Source organism: Erythrolamprus reginae, chromosome 8 (genome assembly GCF_031021105.1).
Source record: "Erythrolamprus reginae isolate rEryReg1 chromosome 8, rEryReg1.hap1, whole genome shotgun sequence".
In the NCBI taxonomy this organism is placed as follows: domain Eukaryota; kingdom Metazoa; phylum Chordata; class Lepidosauria; order Squamata; family Dipsadidae; genus Erythrolamprus; species Erythrolamprus reginae.
Window position 1 is genome coordinate 11,638,084 of NC_091957.1, and position 19,050 is coordinate 11,657,133.

General features: G+C 41.9%; 1 protein-coding gene across 2 annotated transcripts in view; it reads right to left on the minus strand.

Moving 5' to 3' along the window:
* The window catches only part of DENND1A (DENN domain containing 1A), a 235,816-nt gene that overhangs the window by 206,745 nt on the left and 10,021 nt on the right, over window positions 1-19,050 (minus strand). For both annotated transcript variants that reach the window (XM_070758843.1, XM_070758844.1), the window contains exon 2: window positions 11,727-11,791. In XM_070758843.1, coding sequence (XP_070614944.1) covers window positions 11,727-11,791 — 65 coding nt within the window. The remainder of the gene's footprint in view (window positions 1-11,726; window positions 11,792-19,050) is intronic.

Consider the following 19,050-nt stretch of genomic DNA (forward strand, 5'->3'; position numbering starts at 1 on the left):
GGGATTCGTGCAGCAGAAGGCAGTCCCTGAGATAATCTGGTCCGGTGCCATGAAGGGCTTTATAGGTCATAACCAACACTTTGAATTGTGACCGGAAACTGATCGGCAACCAATGCAGACTGCGGAGTGTTGGTGTAACATGGGCATATTTGGAAAAGCCCATGATTGCTCTCGTAGCTGCATTCTGCACGATCTGAAGTTTCCGAACACTTTTCAAAGGTAGCCCCACTTAGTGATCCTGATATTTATAAACATAATTATTTATTAACAATAATTATTATTTTTTGTTATTTTTTTGCAAACATTATTAGTTTGGCGATGGTGTATGACGTCATCGGGCGGAAAAAACCATAGTATAGGGGGGGGAAACCGCGAAGTATTTTTTAATTAACATTTTTTGAAAAAACGTGGTATAGGCTATTCGCGAAGTTTGAACCCGCGAAAATCGAGGGAACACGGTACATATCCCATCAACTGGAATCTTTGTTTTGCAACTAAGAGAATGGAAATCAAAATTTAGGCGGCGGTGGGGGATTGTTACGATTAGCCTCTGTCGCCACGAATTAAAAACCTGACTTGGCAAGCAAGGGAAAAAGATAAATGGAGACTATCACAGCAGAACCAAGAAAAAAAGGACATGCATGATATTATAATTATGCTAAAATTAGGATGAAAGTTAAAAGAAAAATAATAGTACGGATTTTTTTTTTTCCCTAGAGGGTAACATTTAGGCATTTAATAATGATTTTTTAAAAAACAAAAAACTATAGTCTACCATTATTTATAATTCAACTAAAAGGTGTCCTCTAAAGCTTCGCTTTAAGCTATGAGCTATATAATAGATTTTTTTTTTTCCTGGACATCATTAAAATGTAAAAGCTAATGAGGATTTCACAGCAAAGAGAAGAAATATAACCTATTTTTCAGGCAAGAGTTCTAACACAGCAATCAGACGGGGGAAGTCTCTTTCATGTCTTTTTTTTTCCCCCCCTCTACTCATTAATTTTTCTTTTGGTGCTTTTTTTTTTTTTAAACAAAGGCTGTTTAAACAGGGGTAAAAAAAAAACGCGCAGAAGTTTAAACACAGTAATTACAGAGAAGCTTGCAATGAGGTCATTAGCTTTTTTAAAAAGCTGGAATAAACAAGAGCAAGATGCGTTTCTTTTAAAAGATGTCAAATTCTGCCGTTTGACTTGTCCATGGGAGACCTCTTGTTATCCCCATTTCCCTCTGCGCGAGGTGCCAAATCTGGACTCACCGGAATCGTATGCCAACTTGCAGCCACTCTGGCAGTTTTATTTATAGGATGACACCAGCCATCTCAACGCGTGGGCTCATCGAGGCTCGGATCGACTGGATCTTCTTTGCTGAGATCTACGTCGGCTCAGCCAACAGGGAATCTGCGTTTATATACCATTGGGTTTTGTTTGTTTGGCAAAATATTTCTATGGCAAGATGGTCACCTCTGCTGCCCTTAATCACCACCCTGGATTTAAGGCTAAAATTTAAGTGGGGGAAACAACTAATATGAGAGATCTCTAGATAAAATGGTCTATAAGCCATAGAGGTCTCTTGGCCTTCAAGTTAAAACAGCCTCTCTCTTTCTACACCCAATATACATGCAGAGAGAGAGAGAAAGAGAGAGAGAGAGAAAGAGGAAGACAGAGAAAGAGAGAGAAAAGGGGGGATCTGAAATAGATTAGGATTAATAACATGTAACCCCTACTATGCTGTTTCATGAATATGATATTTCTGTTTTAATAAAATGGGCTACACACCACAGAAGTATCTCTTGGCCTTGAAGTTAAAGCAACCTTTCTCCCCCCTCTCTCCCTCTCACCCCCTCTCTGTGGAGAGAGGGGGAGAGAGATAGAATGAGAGAGAGAGAGAGACAGAAAGAAAGAGAGAAAGGAAGAAGGAAGGAAGGAAAGAAGGAAGGAATGAAGAAAGAAAGAAAGAAAGAAAGAAAAAGAAAGAAAATGGGAGATAAAGAAAGAAGAGAAAGGAAAGAGAAAAAGAGGAAGAAAAATAGCAAATGAGAGAAAGAAAAAGAAGAGAAAGAAAGAAAAAGAGAGACAGAGAGAATGGCAGAAAGAGAAAGAGAAAAAAAGACAAACAGAAAGAAAGAAAGAACAAGAATGGGAGAGAGAGAAAAATAGAAATAGAAGCAGAGAAAGAAGAGAGAGAAGGCTGAAGCCGATTACTGCAGGATTACAAGGAAACCACACGGTAAAGAGAAACAAAGGTAAAAAGAAAAAATGAGAAAGAGAGAAAGAAAGAAAAGAAGGGATGAAGGAAGAGAGAGAGAGAAGGTTGAAGCAGATTACTGCAGGATTACAAGGAAACCACAGGGTTAAGAGAAACAAAGGTAAAAAGGAAACAAGAGAGAGAGAAAGAAAGAAAGAAAGAAAGAAAGAAAGAAGGGAGAGAGAGAGAGAGGAAGAAGGCTGAAGTAGATTACTGCAGGATTACAATGAAAAATAATCCCTAATCTTCTGCTTCAGTTAACTTCTGCACAATTAGCCAAAGCTAGAAACTCTGTATTTTGCTCCAACTACATTCACTGCATGACTCCTAGACTTTGCCATCCCATTGCAAAAAAACAACAACAACCATGCCTAGCATTTTGCAGCCTCCACTTGAGCTTGCAAAACTCCAGGAGGGGGCGTGGACCCTGCCTCATGGACCTGTGGACATCTCTTGCCAAGGGCAGACTCTGGCGGGCTGCGCGGGAACAAACAGCTTAATCGTTGTCACCGTTACTCTATGGGAAATCTCCTTTAAAGTCCTCCGTTGTTCCTCTTTTAATCTTAATGACTCCCTAATTAAAGTTCTTGCTGTCCTCAAGATTTCAGCAGGGCTGGGAAGTTAACAGCTAACCTCGCTGTGCATTAACCTTAAAGCAAAAAAAATAAAAATAAAAATAATAAACGCTCATTAACAAAATTTACCTGTTGAACAAAAACTAAAGCACCAGCACCGAAGGGAAAAACCTGTTTGCAAACATTGCGAAGGAAAAGATCAGAGTTTAAAACTGAACTTCTTACATGAAACCTTTTTTTTTCTTTTGCTTTGTTTTGCTTTGCCAAAAAATCCACGCAATCTGCTGATGTTCAAAATGTGGAGGGGGGGGGATAAATGGGTGCAGAGAGTGGGTGCAAAGAGGTTATTTCAATGCAAAAAGAGGTGGACAGGTGGGTGCAAAGGTTATTTCAAAGCAACTTCCTAACAAACTCATTCCAAAGCTTTCCACTGCCGCATTTTCCTGAATTTATTTGTTTGTTTGTTTGTTTTGTCAAGTACGTATTGGTAGTATTTATTTGTTTTATGTATTTATTAATTGGGTTTATATGCTGCCCCTCTCCGAGGGGTATACAAAGATATAACAATGTTTATATGCATGATACTAGTAAGATAGAAACTCCAAGTCCTCGGAGAGGGGCAGCATATAAATCCAATAGATTAGACAGACAGACAGACAGACAGACAGACAGACAGATAGATGATAGATAGATAGATGATAGATAGATAGATTAGATAGATGATAGATAGATAGATAGATAGATAGATAGATAGATAGACAGACAGACAAGATAGATAGATAGAAAGATAGATAGATGATAGATAGATAGATGATAGATAGATAGAGAGAGAGAGAGAGAGATAGGATAGATAGACAGACAGACTATATATAGATACTTTAGATGATAGATAGATAGGTAGATAGATAGATAGATAGATAGATAGATAGATAGATAGATAGATAGACAGACAGACAGACAGACAGACAGACAGACAGACAGACAGAAAGACAGACAGATGATATATAGGTACTTTAGATGACAGACAGATAGAGAGAGACAGACAGACAGATGGACGGACGGACGATAGATAGGTACTTTAGATGATAGATAGTTAGACAGATAGATAGACAGACAGATGATAGATAGGTAATTTAGATGATAGATAGACAGACGATAGATACTTCTGTGCTTAGGTCGTGTTTGAGGCGACGTAGTTCTAAGCTTTATATACCTAGGATTGTAAGTCTAGCTGCGTAGGGGATTCTGTTGCGAGTGGAGGAGTGGAGGGCTCTTCTAGTAAAGTATCTCTGGGCATTTTCTAGAGTGTTTATATCCGAAATGCGGTGGGGGTTCCAGACAGATGAGCTGTATTCAAGGATTGGTCTGGCGAAGGTTTTGTATGCTCTGGTTAGTAGTGTGAGGTTACCGGAGCAGAAGCTACGTAGGATTAGCTTAACAACTCTGCTCAGGAATATTGGGAGTGGAGTCGTTTTGTTTATAGATTCAAACCTGTTGCAGGTTTTTTAAAGTATCATTAAAAGGAATACTGTATTTCCACCCCGACTAAGGAGTTTCAAGCTTAGGAGAGCAATTCCAGCGAAGGTGGCATTGTCTGTGCGATTTCTACCCCCGTCTCTGTTCTGAAAAGAAAAACTGACAGATCCCCAGCCTTTGTCAACCAATTCGGGAACTTTTTATGCTTTTTATTTGTTAGGTCAAAGGTTAAATTGCTGACCTGTAACCTCCTGCTTAGCAGCCTCTCCCCTTTCCCTGTAAGGCTTTATTCCAACTCTGTATTTACATGGATTAGTCTCTTTTGACACTAAGAAGGAATCTGTTCACCACTAAAGACTCCCGCTCTCCTTGGGCTAAAAGCAGCCACAATGAGTCGACCCCGGACAATGGCCATATTGTGGGTGGGAAAGAAAAAGAAAGAGAAAAAGAAAAAAAAAGAAAAAAAAGAAAAAGGGAGAGGAAGGAGAGGAAGGAGAGGAAGAGAGAGAATGGGAGAAAGAAAGAAAGAAAGAAAAGAGAAACAAAGAGAGAAAGAAACAAAAATAGAGACAGAGAGAGAAAGAGGGAGAGAAAGAGAGAATGGGAGAAAGAGAAAGAAAGGAAGGAAGGGAGGGAGGGAGGAAGAAAGAAACAAAAATAGAGAGGGGGGAGAGAAAGAGAGAATGGGAGAAAGAGAAAGAAAGGGAGGGAGGAAGAAAGAAAGAAACAAAGAGAGAGAGAAGAAAGAATTGGAGAAAGAGAAAGAAAAGAAGGAAGGGATGGGGGGAGGGAGGAAGAAAGAGAGAAAGAAAGAGATAGAGAAAGAAAGAAAGAAAGAAATTGGGAGAGAAAGAAAGAAGAGAAAGGAAAGAGAAAAAGAGGAAGAGAAATAGCAAATGAGAGAAAGAGAAAGAAAGAAAGAAAAAGAAGAGAAAGAAAGAAAAAGAGGGACAGAGAGAATGGCAGAAAGAGAAAGAGAAAGAAAGACAAACAGAAAGAAAGAAAGAACAAGAATGGGGGAGAGAGAAAAATAGAAATAGAAGCAGAGAAAGAGAATGGGAGAGAAAGAAAGAAAAAGGAAGGAAGGAAGGAAGGAAGGAAGGAAGGAAGGAGGCTTGCTGCTTTGTTGAAACAGTGGAGGGGGGGCTCGTACAACATTTAGCAAACAAAGGTGGCCTGTTGAGAACTTGATGAAGATGTCAAACTCTGTTAAAAAATATAAAAACCAACTCAAGGGGTTACCCTCCCCACCTCTTTTTGCAATGCCTTGTGACCAAGACCACTTTCTACAGAGAGATTTCCTCCTTAGGATTAAACATGCCTGGGAATTTTTTTTTCCTTTTTTAAAAAAAACCCAGTTACTAATGCCAAATGGCACCACGAGAACTTGCCATTGTGGATTTTAGAAGCGGCACGTAAAACTTGTTTCCCTCCGTATTTCAAGCCCCAGACTTTCTTCATCTGATTTCCAAGTCAGGAAAAACCCTGATAACTAAATAAATGAGGAAAGAAAGAAAGAAAGAAAGAAAGAAAGAAAGAAAGAAAGAAAGAAAGAAAGAAAGAAAGAAAGTCCATCTAGTCTGCCCTGTATTTTATCTTAGGATGGATATATGTTTATCCCAGGCATGTTTAAATTCAGTTACTGTGGATTTACCAACCACGTCTGCTGGAAGTTTGTTCCAAGCATCTACTACTCTTTCAGTAAAATAATATTTTTTCACATTGCTTCTGATCTTTCCCCCAACTAACCTCAGATTGTGCCCCCTCATGCTTGTGTTCATTTCCTATTAAAAATACTTCCCTTCTGAACCTTATTTAACCCTTTCACATATTTAAATGTTTCGATCGTGTCCCCCCCCCCCTTTCCCTTCTGTCCTCCAGACTATACAGATTGAGTTCATTAAGTCTTTCCCGATAAGTTTTATGCTTAAGACTTTTTATGCTTAAGACCTTAAGAACAATTAATCAATGGAACAATTTGCCTCCAGAAGTTGTGGATGCTCCAACACTGGAAGATTTTAAGAAGATGTTGGATCACCATTTGTCGGACGTAGTGTAGGCTTTCCTGCCTAAGCAGGGGGTTGGACTAGAAGACCTCCAAGGTCCCTTCCAACTCTGTTATTCTATTATTCTATTCTTTATTTTTCCGCTTGGTTAGCTTTCAAGGCAGAACAACTCAACCAAGGCAAGGAAGAGGCTATTAGAAGGAGAGGTCAGAAACTAGAGTAGGGAGTTCTTAGTTAAACCAAGTCTATCCCCATTATTCTAGCAGGAGCCCAGATTATGGTTTAGAGAGTTAGACTAAGGCTCGGTTCAAATGCAAATGGGCCCATTCTCTCAAACAAGGATAAACTCCTTCGGAGTTAATCAATTTCCTGGGGGAGACTCATTTCCTTATTCAACCCTGCTGTTACGTTGAGTCTCTGGCTGCCAGCTTTTTTAAAATGCCTTTGTTGCGCCCAGGGGCCGCCATTTCTTTTATTAATCCTGGGGAGCATTTGTCAAGGAAGAGAAAGAAGAAGAAAAAAGAAAGAGAGAGAGAGAGAGCGCTGGTAACAGCTTTATTCCACCTCTTTAGAAATAACTCAAGCTGCAGATTTTTTCGTCTGTGTGTGTCATCATTTTAAAGAGGGGAGGGAAATGAAAGGAGAGGTTTTACCTGCACTAAATTTTAGTGCTATTCACACAGAGAGAAAAGAAAGATCAAACGACGGGTCCTTGCGCGCAGCGACACCAAAGATCCAATCCTGGTTTTCTGATGTCTCTTTTGCGAGGCTCCGCGGGCGACACGCAACTCCTAACACACAACCCTCGCACAAAAGCTCTCTATATACAGGAGGAGCACACACACTTATACACACAGAGAGAGAAACGAAGCCAGGGTTGTGGTTTTTTTTTTCTTGGAGAGCTTTCTTTCTTTCTTTCTTTCTTTCTTTCTTTCTTTCTTTCTTTCTTTTAAAATGTTTCCCCGCTTCGGGCGACTTGTTTTGATCAGTTGCTATAGAGTGGACTAACAAATGGACTTCTTTCTTTTCCTTATTTTAAACTCGGCACCTTTTTTCTTTTTGAAAAAATTAGGCTCTCTTCACAAGGCAGATCTGTTGGCCAAGAGTCTTCCGAGATCATCAAAGATCAAAAGCAACATGAGAAAATATTATTTGACTGAAAGAGTAGTAGATGCTTGGGACAAACTCCCAGCAGACGTGGTTGGTAAATCCTCAGTCACTGAATTTAAACATGCCTGGGATAAACATAGATCCATCCTAATATAAAATACAGGAAATAGTATAAGGGCAGACTAGATGGACCATGAGGTCTTTTTCTGCTGTCAATCTTCTATGTTTCTATCATCGTTGGATTTGAACAGGGTTTGTTTTTGGCCCGTGACACGTCGGAGGGGGAAGATTTCTTTCAGAAAAAGAGAACAGGCCATGAAGAAAGTGGAGGGCAGCTGAAGGAGAACGGGCCACGTAAACCTGTTGTAGCCACTGCTGGGTTGTTGTTGTTTTTCCTGCAATATTATCTGCACACTTTACCTTATAACAATGAATTTCATAGTAGGAGAATATCAAAGCTAAAAAGGCCAAGGTTTTTTGGGGGGGGGGCTAGTGGTGAAAGAGAGGCAAATTGAGCATGCACAAAGTTTTAGACATGCACAAACACAAGTGCACAACTTTGTCCTCGGGGTCTTAGAAAGAGCGGGCCGGAATGGGTTACTTAGAACAATGTTTCCCAACCTTGGCCACTTGAAGATATCTGGACTTCAACTCCCAGAATTCCCCAGCCAGCAAATGCTGGCTGGGGAATTCTGGGAGTTGAAGTCCAGATATCTTAAAAGTAGTCAAGGTTGGGAAACATTGACTTAGAAACAGCGGGCCAGGATAGGTAACTTCCTATTGTGTAAGATTTTATCTTGCATCTTTAAAAAAAAAAATAAAAATTATTTATACATTTTTTCCGTTACTATACAAAAGTGCTCGGTCAACAGTGGATTGTCCGAGTGCATTCACCTTTACAAAATAATAGTCATACTAGTAATAATAATAGAAATGATCATGATAATAACAAGACGCTTCTATGTAATAAATCTTTCATCGTGTTACTTTTGGGGAACAATAATCTTTTTATCTTTTAATTTCTACCTCTTTTTTAAATCTAGCCACTGATAAAATAAGTCCCTTAGTGAAAAATATCCTGTTTCTTCCTTATCTTTTATTTTTAATGTTAATCTAGTGTTGGTTGCCAATTAGTTTCCGGTCACAATTTAAAGTGTTGGTAATGACCTATAAAGCCCTACATGGCATCGGACCAGAATATCTTCAGAACCGTCTTCTGCCGCATGAATCCCAGCGACCGATTAGGTCCCACAGAGTTGGCCTTCTCCAGGTCCCATCGACTAAAAAATGCCATCTGGCGGGACTCAGGGGAAGAGCCTTCTCCGTGGTGGCCCCAGCCCTCTGGAATCAATCCCCCCCCCCCGAGATCAGAACTGCCCCCACCCTTCTTGCCTTTTGTAAATTACTGAAGACCCACCTATGTCATCAGGCATGGGGAAATTGAGCCCCTGGGTTTATATTATTTATGTATGCTATGTGTTGTATGGTTTTAATAATGGGTTTTTAGAATTTTTTTTAAATGTATTAGATTTGTTTACATTGTTGTTATTGTTGTGAGCCGCTCTGGGTCTCCGGAGAGGGGCGGCATTATTATTATTATTATTATTATTATTATTATTATTATTATTATTATTATTATTATTATTTATTAGATTTGTATGCCGCCCCTCTCCGTAGACTCGGGGCGGCTTACAGCAATGATAAAAACAATATATAATGACAAATCTAACAGTTAGAATCTAAAATAACAATAATACATTTAAAAAGTCTAAAAAAACAAGAAACCCCCAATATATAAAAACATACATACAGTCATATCATACACAAAAAACTACATAGGCAGGGGGAGATGTTTCAGTTCCCCCACGCTTGACGGCAGAGGTGGGTTTTAAGGAGTTTACGAAAGGCAAGGAGGGTGGGGGCAGTTCTAATCTCTGGAGGGAGCTGATTCCAGAGGGTCGGAGTCGCCACAGAGAAGGCTCTTCCCCTGGGGCCCGCCAAACGACATTGTTTAGTTGACGGGACCCGGAGGAGACCAACTCTGTGGGACCTAACCGGTCGCTGGGATTCGTGCGGCAGAAGGCGGTCTCGTAGATACCCTGTTCCAGTGCCATGAAGGACTTTATAGGTGATGACCAACACTTTGAATTGTGACCGGAAACTGATCGGCAACCAATGCAGACTGCGGAGTGTTGGAGTAACATGAGCATATTTGGGCATACAAATCTAATAAATTAAAATGAAAATTAAATTAAATTAATCTTAAAAAGAGGTATGTCAGTTGAGTCCCACTAACAAGGGGAGATCTTTCTGGATTTCATTTTCATTTGAAAAAATACTTTTCATTGCACTTTTACCAGTTAAAAACAAAACAAACGCATGTACATTAAATAGAATTAAATAGAATTCCACCAATACAGCTTTCCGTCCTCCTTGATTTTGAGTCTTATTATCCTGTTGCTAGAGGCAGCTCCGTTGCATCACCTAGATGGCCGCCTGGTTTTTATTTGGGGAGGCGCAGTCCCTGATCTACGACCGTTTCAAAGTTATGACAGGGCTGCAAAAAAGTCACCGAGGACTGGTCCTTGCAATGACAAGCATTGCAGGGTCTCTAAACATCAGATAATCAAAATTTCAGGGCCTTTGAAATCAGCACGTATCGATGACAGTTGCAACAGTTGCCTGATTGTAAACCGCCCAGAGCCCCCCAGGAGTTAGGCGGCATATACATTAAATTAATTTTAAATTAAAATGAAATTAAATGTTAAAAACACACATTTACCGGCAGGCCTGGGGCCATTGAGCATGACATTACGCTACGGTGATAGCACGATTGTGATTTGGATGAAAGTGATTGACTGGTTTTTGGACATTGGATTTTTAGAATTAGTTCTTTGGTTGGATTTTCAATGTTATATAGCACTTTTTGACATGTTGTAAGTTGCCCTGAGTCCGTTTGGAGAAGGGCGGCCTAGAAATCAATTAAAAATTAAAAATTAAAAATAATTAAAAATTAATTAAAAATTAAAAATTAAAAATAATTAAAAATAATTAAAAATAATTAAAAATAATTAAAAATAATTAAAAATAATTAAAAATAATTAAAAATAATTAAAAATAATTAAAAATTAAAAATAATTAAAAATTAAAAATTAATTAAAAAGGTAAAACTATTAAAATTAAAAATTATTAAAAAATTTAAAATTATTAAAAATTATTAAAAAATTTAAAATTATTAAAAATTTAAAATTATTAAAAATTAAAAATAACCATCCTATGTCACTTGCTCCCCATTCGCACTTTTTTTCGGGGGTGGAGGTCCCTTTCAACAAAGTCAACAGCAATTCGCTTCATAAACACTGGATTCACGTCACAACCGCCGCAGTTTGCTTAACGGCTGTAACACAGGGAGGTTGCAAAATCAGAAACGGCGCCATTCGTTCTCAGTCAAAATATCTGACTCACCCACTGGGGCTAATAAGCAAAGCTCCTTCCACACCCTTCAGTCCAGACAGTGCAACTCCCATGCAAAAATCCGGAGGTACCAGGTGAGTATACGTAGGCATTACAGTGTACCTCTACTTACGAACTTAATTCGTTCTGTGACCAGGTTCTTAAGTAGAAAAGTTTGTAAGAAGAACCAATTTTTCCCATAGGAATCAATGTAAAGGCAAATAATGCGTGTGACTGGAGAAACCACAGGGAGGGTGGAGGCCCTGTTTCCTCCCAGGAGATTCCTAGAGAGGCCCCACGGAGGCTTCTCCCCATCTTTTCCGGCCCTGTTTCCTCCCAGGAGATTCCTAGAGAGGCCCCACGGAGGCTTCTCCCCACCTTTTCCGGCCCTGTTACCTCCAAGGAGATTCCTAGAGAGACCCCACAGAAGCTTCTCCCTACCTTTTCCGGCCCTGTCTCCTCCCAGGAGATTCCTAGAGAGGCCCCACGGAGACTTCTACCCATGTTTTCCGGCCCTGTCTCCTCCCAGGAGATTCCTAGAGAGGCCCCACGGAGACTTCTACCCATGTTTTCCGGCCCTGTCTCCTCCCAGGAGATTCCTAGAGAGGCCCCACGGAGGCTTCTCCCTGCCTTTTCCGGTTACAAAGTTTCGGAGGCTCGGGTTTGTAAGTGGAAAATGGTTCTTGAGAAGAGGCAAAAAAATCTTGAACACCCGGTTCTTATCTAGAAAGGTTCGCAAGTAGAGGTGTTCATAGGTAGAGGTACCACAGTATTCAGCTCCAAGGGCCCCTCTGGAGACCTTTGGCCTCCTCCGCTCCCAGCCAAACCCCTTAGAAACAATTCAGCCAAGGGACGTTACCTGTGCCGGACGCCAAAGGACGGATGGCTTCCACGTAGACTTCAAATGTGGTCTCTGGGTTTTGCCTGAAGGAGAAGGAAAAAAAGATTTGTTTTCTTCCAGAAGGGTTCCTCGAATACAGGTTCTCTTATAAAGATCATGCAAATGGAAAGAGAAATTGATTAAATTAGGGGGGGGCATGCTTCCTCCATACAGGAGCTGTGCAACGTGGTTGAGCATTGGAGGAAAAGCGTGTAGAAGTTTTGACTCTTTTTCTGGGACAAGGGAATCCTGGGTGATCTTTAGGATCTTCCGGTCTCTCCTAAGCCATAAAGATCAATCCCAGCACCAGGTCTCTGAGCTTCAAGTAACCCACCCACCATCCTTCCTTCCTCCCTTCCTTCCTTTCCTTCTATCCATCCATCCATCCTCTTTTCTTTCCTTCTTTCCTTCCATTTTTTGTTTCTTTCATTTCTTTCTTCCTTCTTTTCCTTCCTCCCCTTCCTTTGCTTTCCTTTCCTTCCTTCTCTTCTCACCTGTCTTCCTTCCTTCCCTTCTTTCCTCCCATTCTCCCTGCCTTCCTCCCTCCTTCCTTCCTTCCTTTCTTCCTCCCCTTCTTTCTTTCCTCCCGCTCTCCCTGCCTGCCTGCCACCCTTCCTTTCCCTTCCTTCTCTTTACTTCTCTTCTCTCCTCTCTTCCCTACTTTCCTCCCTCTCTCCCTGCATTCCTTCCTCCTTCCTTCCTTCCCCCCTCCCTCCTTTACCCTCTCCCTTCCTTCTTTCCTCCCGCTCTCCCTCCCTGCCTTCCTTCCCTCCTTCCTTCTTTCCTTTCCCTTCCTTCTCTTTCCTTTCCTTTCTTCTCTCCCTCCTTTCCTTCCTTCCTTCTCTCCTTCCTTTCCTTTCCTTTCCTTGATCTCTTATCTCCTGTCTTCTTTCCTCCCTCCCTTCTTTCCTCTTGCTCTCCCTCCCTGCCTTCCTTCCCTCCTTCTTTCTTTCCTTTCCCTTCCTTCTCTTTCCTTTCTTCTCTCCCTCCTTTCCTTCCTTCCTTCTATCTTTCCTTTCCTTCATCTGTTATCTCCTGTCTTCTTTCCTCCCTCCCTCCCTTCTTTCCTCTTGCTCTCCCTCCCTGCCTTCCTTCCCTCCTTCCTTCTTTCCTTTCCCTTCCTTCTCTTTCCTTTCCTTTCTTCTCTCCCTCCTTTCCTTCCTTCCTTCTCTCTTTCCTTCATCTCTTATCTCCTGTCTACTTTCCTCCCTCGCTCCCTTCTTTCCTCCTGCTCTCTCTCCCTGTCTTCCTTCCCTCCTTCCTTCTTTCCTTTCCATTTCTTCTCTCCCTCCTTTCCTTCCTTCCTTCTCTCCTTCCTTTCCTTCATCTCTTATCTCCTGTCTTCTTTCCTCCCTCACTCCCTTCTTTCCTCTTGCCCTCCCTCCCTCCCTGCCTTCCTTCCCTCCTTTCTTCTTTCCTTTCCCTTCCTTCTTTTTCCTTTCCTTCCTTCTCTCCTTCCTTTCCTTTCCTTCATCTCTTGTCTTCTTTCCTCCCTCCCTCCTTTCCTCCCGCTCTCCCTCCCTGCCTTCCTTCCCTCCTTCCTCCCTTCTTTCCTTCCTCCTTCCTCCCTTCTTTCCTTCCTCCTTCCTCCCTTCTTTCCTTCCTCCTTCCCTTCCTTTTTCCAAAAGAACTGCAGGGTGGATCTGCTTTCCAAAAGTTCCCTGACCAACCCAAACTTCCCTTCCCAACAACTGCCCAATCGGTCCGCTCTTTGACCAAGGAGCAGCCAAGCCCAGCTCAACCCAACTTAGATCAATGTTTTCTCAACCTCAGCAACTATAAGATGCGTGGACTACAACTTCCCAGAATTGTGCAGCCCACCAGAATTCTGAGAATTGAAATCCTGACCAAAGTCACCAAGGTTGAGCAAAATAGAAGCTGGATTCATTTGTTCTAGTCCTCCAGAGCCAAAACCTCGATTGGACGTGATTGATGTAAGGCCCAAACAAAAGTGCCCTTTTTTATGCAGTAGTTTGGATCTTGCAAGCCGGGGTGGCACAGTGGTTAGAGTGCAGCACTGGACAATACTTCGGCTAACTGCTAGCTGTAGTTCAGCAGTTCAAATCTCACCACCGGCTCAAGGTTGACTCAGCCTTCCATCCTTCCGAGGTGGGTCAAATGAGGACCCAGATTGTGGGGGGCAAGAGGCTGACTCTGTAAACCGCTTAGAGAGGGCTGTAAAAGCACTGGAAAGCGGTATATAAGTCTAAATGCTATTGCTTTTTTCCTTTTTTCCTTCCTTCCTTCCTTTTTTCCTTCCTTCCTTTCATCCTTTGTGGGTCAAATGCGGACCCAGATTGTTGGGGACAAGAGGCTGATTCTGTAAACCACTTAGAGAAGGCTGTAAAGCACTGTGAAGTGGCATATAAGTCTAAGTGCTAAATGCTGAACCCATTCTTATCGCTCACTCAATCTGCAAATTTTTTTTATAAACAACTTTTAAATCCAAGGAAGAATCAGGAATTTGTCAATGATGAGCACCATCAAGCTTCCTAAAGTGCAAACAATAGCCCAAAGCGCAATCATAATTAATAATAATTTATTAGATTTGTATGCCGCCCCTCTCCAAAGACTCGGGGCGGCTCACAACAACAATAAACAATGCAGTACAAATCCAATAATTAAAAACTAAAGCTAAAAACCCACTATCATTTAAAAGCAGCCAATACTACCCCAATCATACCATACATAAACCTTACTAGCCAAAGGGGATACAGTGGGACCCCGACATAAGAGCTGCTCTACTTAAGAGCAACTCGAGATAAGAGCTGGGAGGGGAGAGATATTTTTGTTCTACTTACAAGCCCAAATTCGAGATACAAGCGCCAAGGAGCTGTCTCCTGAAGCCAAACGCTAACTTCCGCGTTCGGCTTCAGGAGACAGCTGCGAAGCGGCGCGCGTGTTTTAAAAGGTTGCAGCCGGCCTGGGGGGCTCGGGGGGGTGCTTGCAGCTTTCTTTCTTGCTCTTTTTCTTTCTCTCTTTTACCTTCCCTTCCTCTATTTCTTCTTTTCTTTCTCCTTCCCACCTTCTTCCCTCCCTCCCTCCCTTCACTCATTCCTCTCTTACTCTCCCCTTTCATAAGTTTCCTTGCTTCCTTCCTCTGTTCCTGTCCCTTCCCTCTTTCCTTCCTTCCTTCCCACCCTCCGTCCATTCATTCACCCATTCCTCTCTTGATCGCTTAAAGCCGGTCCCTGGTGCAAAAAGGGTTGGGGACCTCTGTCCTACAGGATTGGGTGGCAGAGAAGTTGAACATATGTAAATTTAAAAGTTTAAGAAAGTTTACAAGTTAAGTGAAAGAAACTTCATTATTCATTTATATGTACATGTACATTTCTTCATTAAAAACATGTCTTTCTGCATAATTTAGACTAACTTTGTGAGGTTTTTGAGGGCTGGAACCAATTAAAATTATTTACATTAATTCCTATGGGGAAAAGTCGTTCGAGATAAGAGCTGCTCGACTTAAGAGCCCAGGTCCGGAACGAATTAAACTCGTATCTCGAGGTACCACTGTACATCAATTATGGCAACATAAATGGCTCTTCAGAGTCATTCCGTGCCCCATTTGTGACTGTCGAGAGGCGCCACAATCCATTTTTTTGGTGCCCCATCAGTAGCAAGGCTGGGAAAATACTATTAAAGCGCCCGCATTTAGCTCACATGAAAACAGGACTCGTGCACTGTGGGCCCATTTTTAAAACTACTCCAGCAGGTGTTGAAAAGCTGCCTTGGTTTAATTATAGCTACTGTTAAATAATGTGTTGCAATAATTAGTCGTCAACTCTTGGGCTCCCGAAGAGAGAAGGGGGTGTTGGGACGAGAGAACGTGCCTGCAACACCGGCTGACTGGTTTTGTGGGTGTCTCTTTCCTTCCTTCAAGACGCTGACCCTTTGCAAAGGTTTTATTCTCTCCCCCCACCAGTTGGACTTGGGATTTGCAGAAAAATTGCCCTCCCTAAAGGATAAATTTCCAACAGTCGGTGTCACCTTTTGACTCCTGGGCCGCCGTTCTTTGCTCAAAATTGCACGGATTAATTCATCTTTTTTTGCGGGCAACTTTCTGTCTTTGATTTAATGCTTCGTGGAGGTTAACGCCCCGCGTTTTTGGAGAAGGGCAGCATACAAATCTAATTAATAATAATAATAATAATTGAGTTTCTAGTGGCTGTGCCACAGGTGGCATGCAGAGCCGTATTGGAGGGCGCTGGCCAGCTAATTTTCAGCCTTGAGTGCAGTACTGCAGGCCACTGAAGCTGACTGTAGATCTGTAGGTCAGCGGTTCAAATCTCATCACCGGCTCAAGGTGGACTCAGCCTTCCATCCTTCTGAGGTGGGTCAAATAAGGACCCGGATCGTGGGGGCAATAGGCTGGCTCTCCGGACGGTTCATGAAAGCTTCCCTGAACTCTCCAGAGTGTAAAAAAAACAGCACAAGGGCAAAACAGAAGTGTGTTTGCCTACGGGACTGTCTTCTGCCACACGAATCCCAGCGGCCGATCAGGTCCCACAGAGTCGGCCTTCTCTGGATCCCATCGACTAAACAATGTCGTCTGGCGGGACCAAGGGGAAGAGCCTTCTCTGTGGCGGCCCCGGCCCTCTGGAATCAACTCTCCCCGGAGATTCGAACTGCCCCCGCCCTCCTCGCCTTCCGCAAGACTCTGAAGACCTATTTATGTTGCCAGGCATGGGGGGATTAATATATCCCCTCTCTGACTAGTAAGATTTATGTATGGTGATGATTGTGTAATTTTGATTGTTTTAATGATAGTGGGTTTGGATTGGCTGGCGATAATCTGAACCAATGAGAATGGTCCATTTATATGGAGTAAGTGTGGCATCCCAATGGATCCCTAGCCAATTGGGAAGTGTAGAGACGTGAAGTCCCAGGGCTGCGGGTTTGACTCCTACCCTGTTTCCCCGATAGTAAGACACCCCCGATTGTAAGACGTATCGGGGGTTTCAGGGGGGGCGGCTAATATAAGCCGTACCCCAAAAGTAAGACATATGTCTTACTTTCGGGGAAACACCGGGGTATTGCCGCCTCCCTCTCATCTAGCTGCGCACCGCCTCCTGCCCACGTCCGCACCGTCCCCCTCTCCATACGTCGCCGCGTCTGCCACCTCCCTCTGATCTTAATGAGCGCCGCCTCCTGCCCACTTCCGCGCCGCCCCCCTCCATATGTCACCGCGTCTAAATGTTAATTTTATGGTTAAAACAAAAAATTCGACAATTTTTTTCCAATATAAGACATACCCCGAAAGTAAGACATAGTGGGGCTTTTGGGGATAAAAAGAAAGTAAGACACTGTCTTACTTTCGGGGAAACACGGTACTACACCCAATGCACTATTTAATTCTCAATTTCCTACAGGTATTTTCATTTAATTAATTTCCTTCATTTATTTTGACACAGCGTTGAATTCAAATACGCACGTTTTTATGCACCTACATTACATAGATGTCACACCTGTGACAGGTAAAAACATACAGGTGCTTAAAACAGGACCTTCTTCACCGATTGTTTTCAAATTTTGCCACAACATTCGAATACGCACGTGTGGTTTATATCTACACACGGATTGCTTCTCACATGGACAATTATATAGTGAGTGTTCTAGAGACGGCAAACCAGAAAAACCAGATTAAGCCACAGCAACGCATGGCCAGGTACAGCTGGTATTAAAATAAGAATAGATGTATATAAAGAATTTTGCCGTTCTGCTAGGAATTATGAAAGGGAAAATAAATAAAAGTAATCAATACCTCGTATGATAGAAACATAGAAACGTAGAAGACTGACGGCAGAAAAAGACCTCATGGTCCATCTAGTCTGACCTTATACTATTTCCTGTATTTTATCTTACAATGGATATACAGTATGTTTATCCCAGACATGTTTAAATTCAGTTACTGTGGATTTACCAACCACGTCTGCTGGAAGTTTGTTCCAAGCATCTACTACTCTTTCAGTGAAATAATATTTTCTCACGTTGCTTTTGATGTTTCCCCCAACTAACTTCAGATTGTGTCCCCTTGTTCTTGTGTTCACTTTCCTATTAAAAACACTTCCCTCCTGAACCTTATTTAACCCTTTAACATATTTAAATGTTTCGATCATGTCCCCCCTTTTCCTTCTGTCCTCCAGACTATACAGATGGAGTTTATGAAGTCTTTCCTGATACATTTTATGCTTAAGACCTTTCACCATTCTTGTAGACCGTCTTTGGACCCGTTCAATTTTGTCAATATCTTTTTGTAGGTGAGGTCTCCAGAAATGAACACAGTATTCCAAATGTGGTCTCACCAGCGCTCTATATAAGGGGATCACAATCTCCCTCTTCCTGCTTGTTATACCTCTAGCTATGCAGCCAAGCATCCTACTTGCTTTTCCTACTGCCCGACCACACTGCTCACCCATTTTGAGACTGTCAGAAATCACTACCCCTGATATATAACAACTGCAGCTAGAATCACTTATGTTCAACAGTGGAAAGCAAAAAGTTCAATGATAAAAGCAAAAATATTAGAAGGTGCAGAAATGGATAAATTAACCATGGAAATAGAGTGGCAGGGCGGAAAAGCCCAGATCTATTGGAAAAGAATTGGGTTGTGGATTGATGAAATTCTAGAGATAACTATAGAAAAAAAAGTCCAGAATGCTTCCTATTAGGGATTATACACCAACAACTTAACCAACATCATATTTATCTGATTATTCATATTACCACCGCAGCAAGACTAGCTTTTGCTCAAACGTGGGAAAAAAGCAGAAATCCCCCAAGACGAATTGGTATTAGAAAAAATAACTCAATGTGCAGAAATGTCTAAGCTGAACCTGAAAATTAAAGGCAAAGAAGATTCGCAATTATATGATTGTTGGAATTTACTCTATCACTGGCTAGAAAAGAGGAAACATCCTTGCGAATTACAATACGAACATGTAAAAAAAGAATATACTGTAGATACATATCCCTAATGAAAACGAAAAGAGCAAACAAGATAAAGTTATGATTTACTAAACGAGCTGAATATCTAAAAAAGTCAAACTGATTTTTGATAAAATTCTGCTGCACGAATCCAAGCAACCGATTAGGTCCCACAGAGTGGGCCTTCTCCGGGTCCCATCAACTAAACAATGTTGTTTGCTGGGCCCCAGGGGAAGAGCCTTCTCTGTGGCGGCCCCGACTCTCTGGAACCAGCTCCCCCCAGAGATTAGAACTGCCCCCACCCTCCTTGCCTTTCGTAAACTCCTCAAAACCCACCTTTGTCGTCAGGCATGGGGGAACTGAGATATCTCCCCCGGTG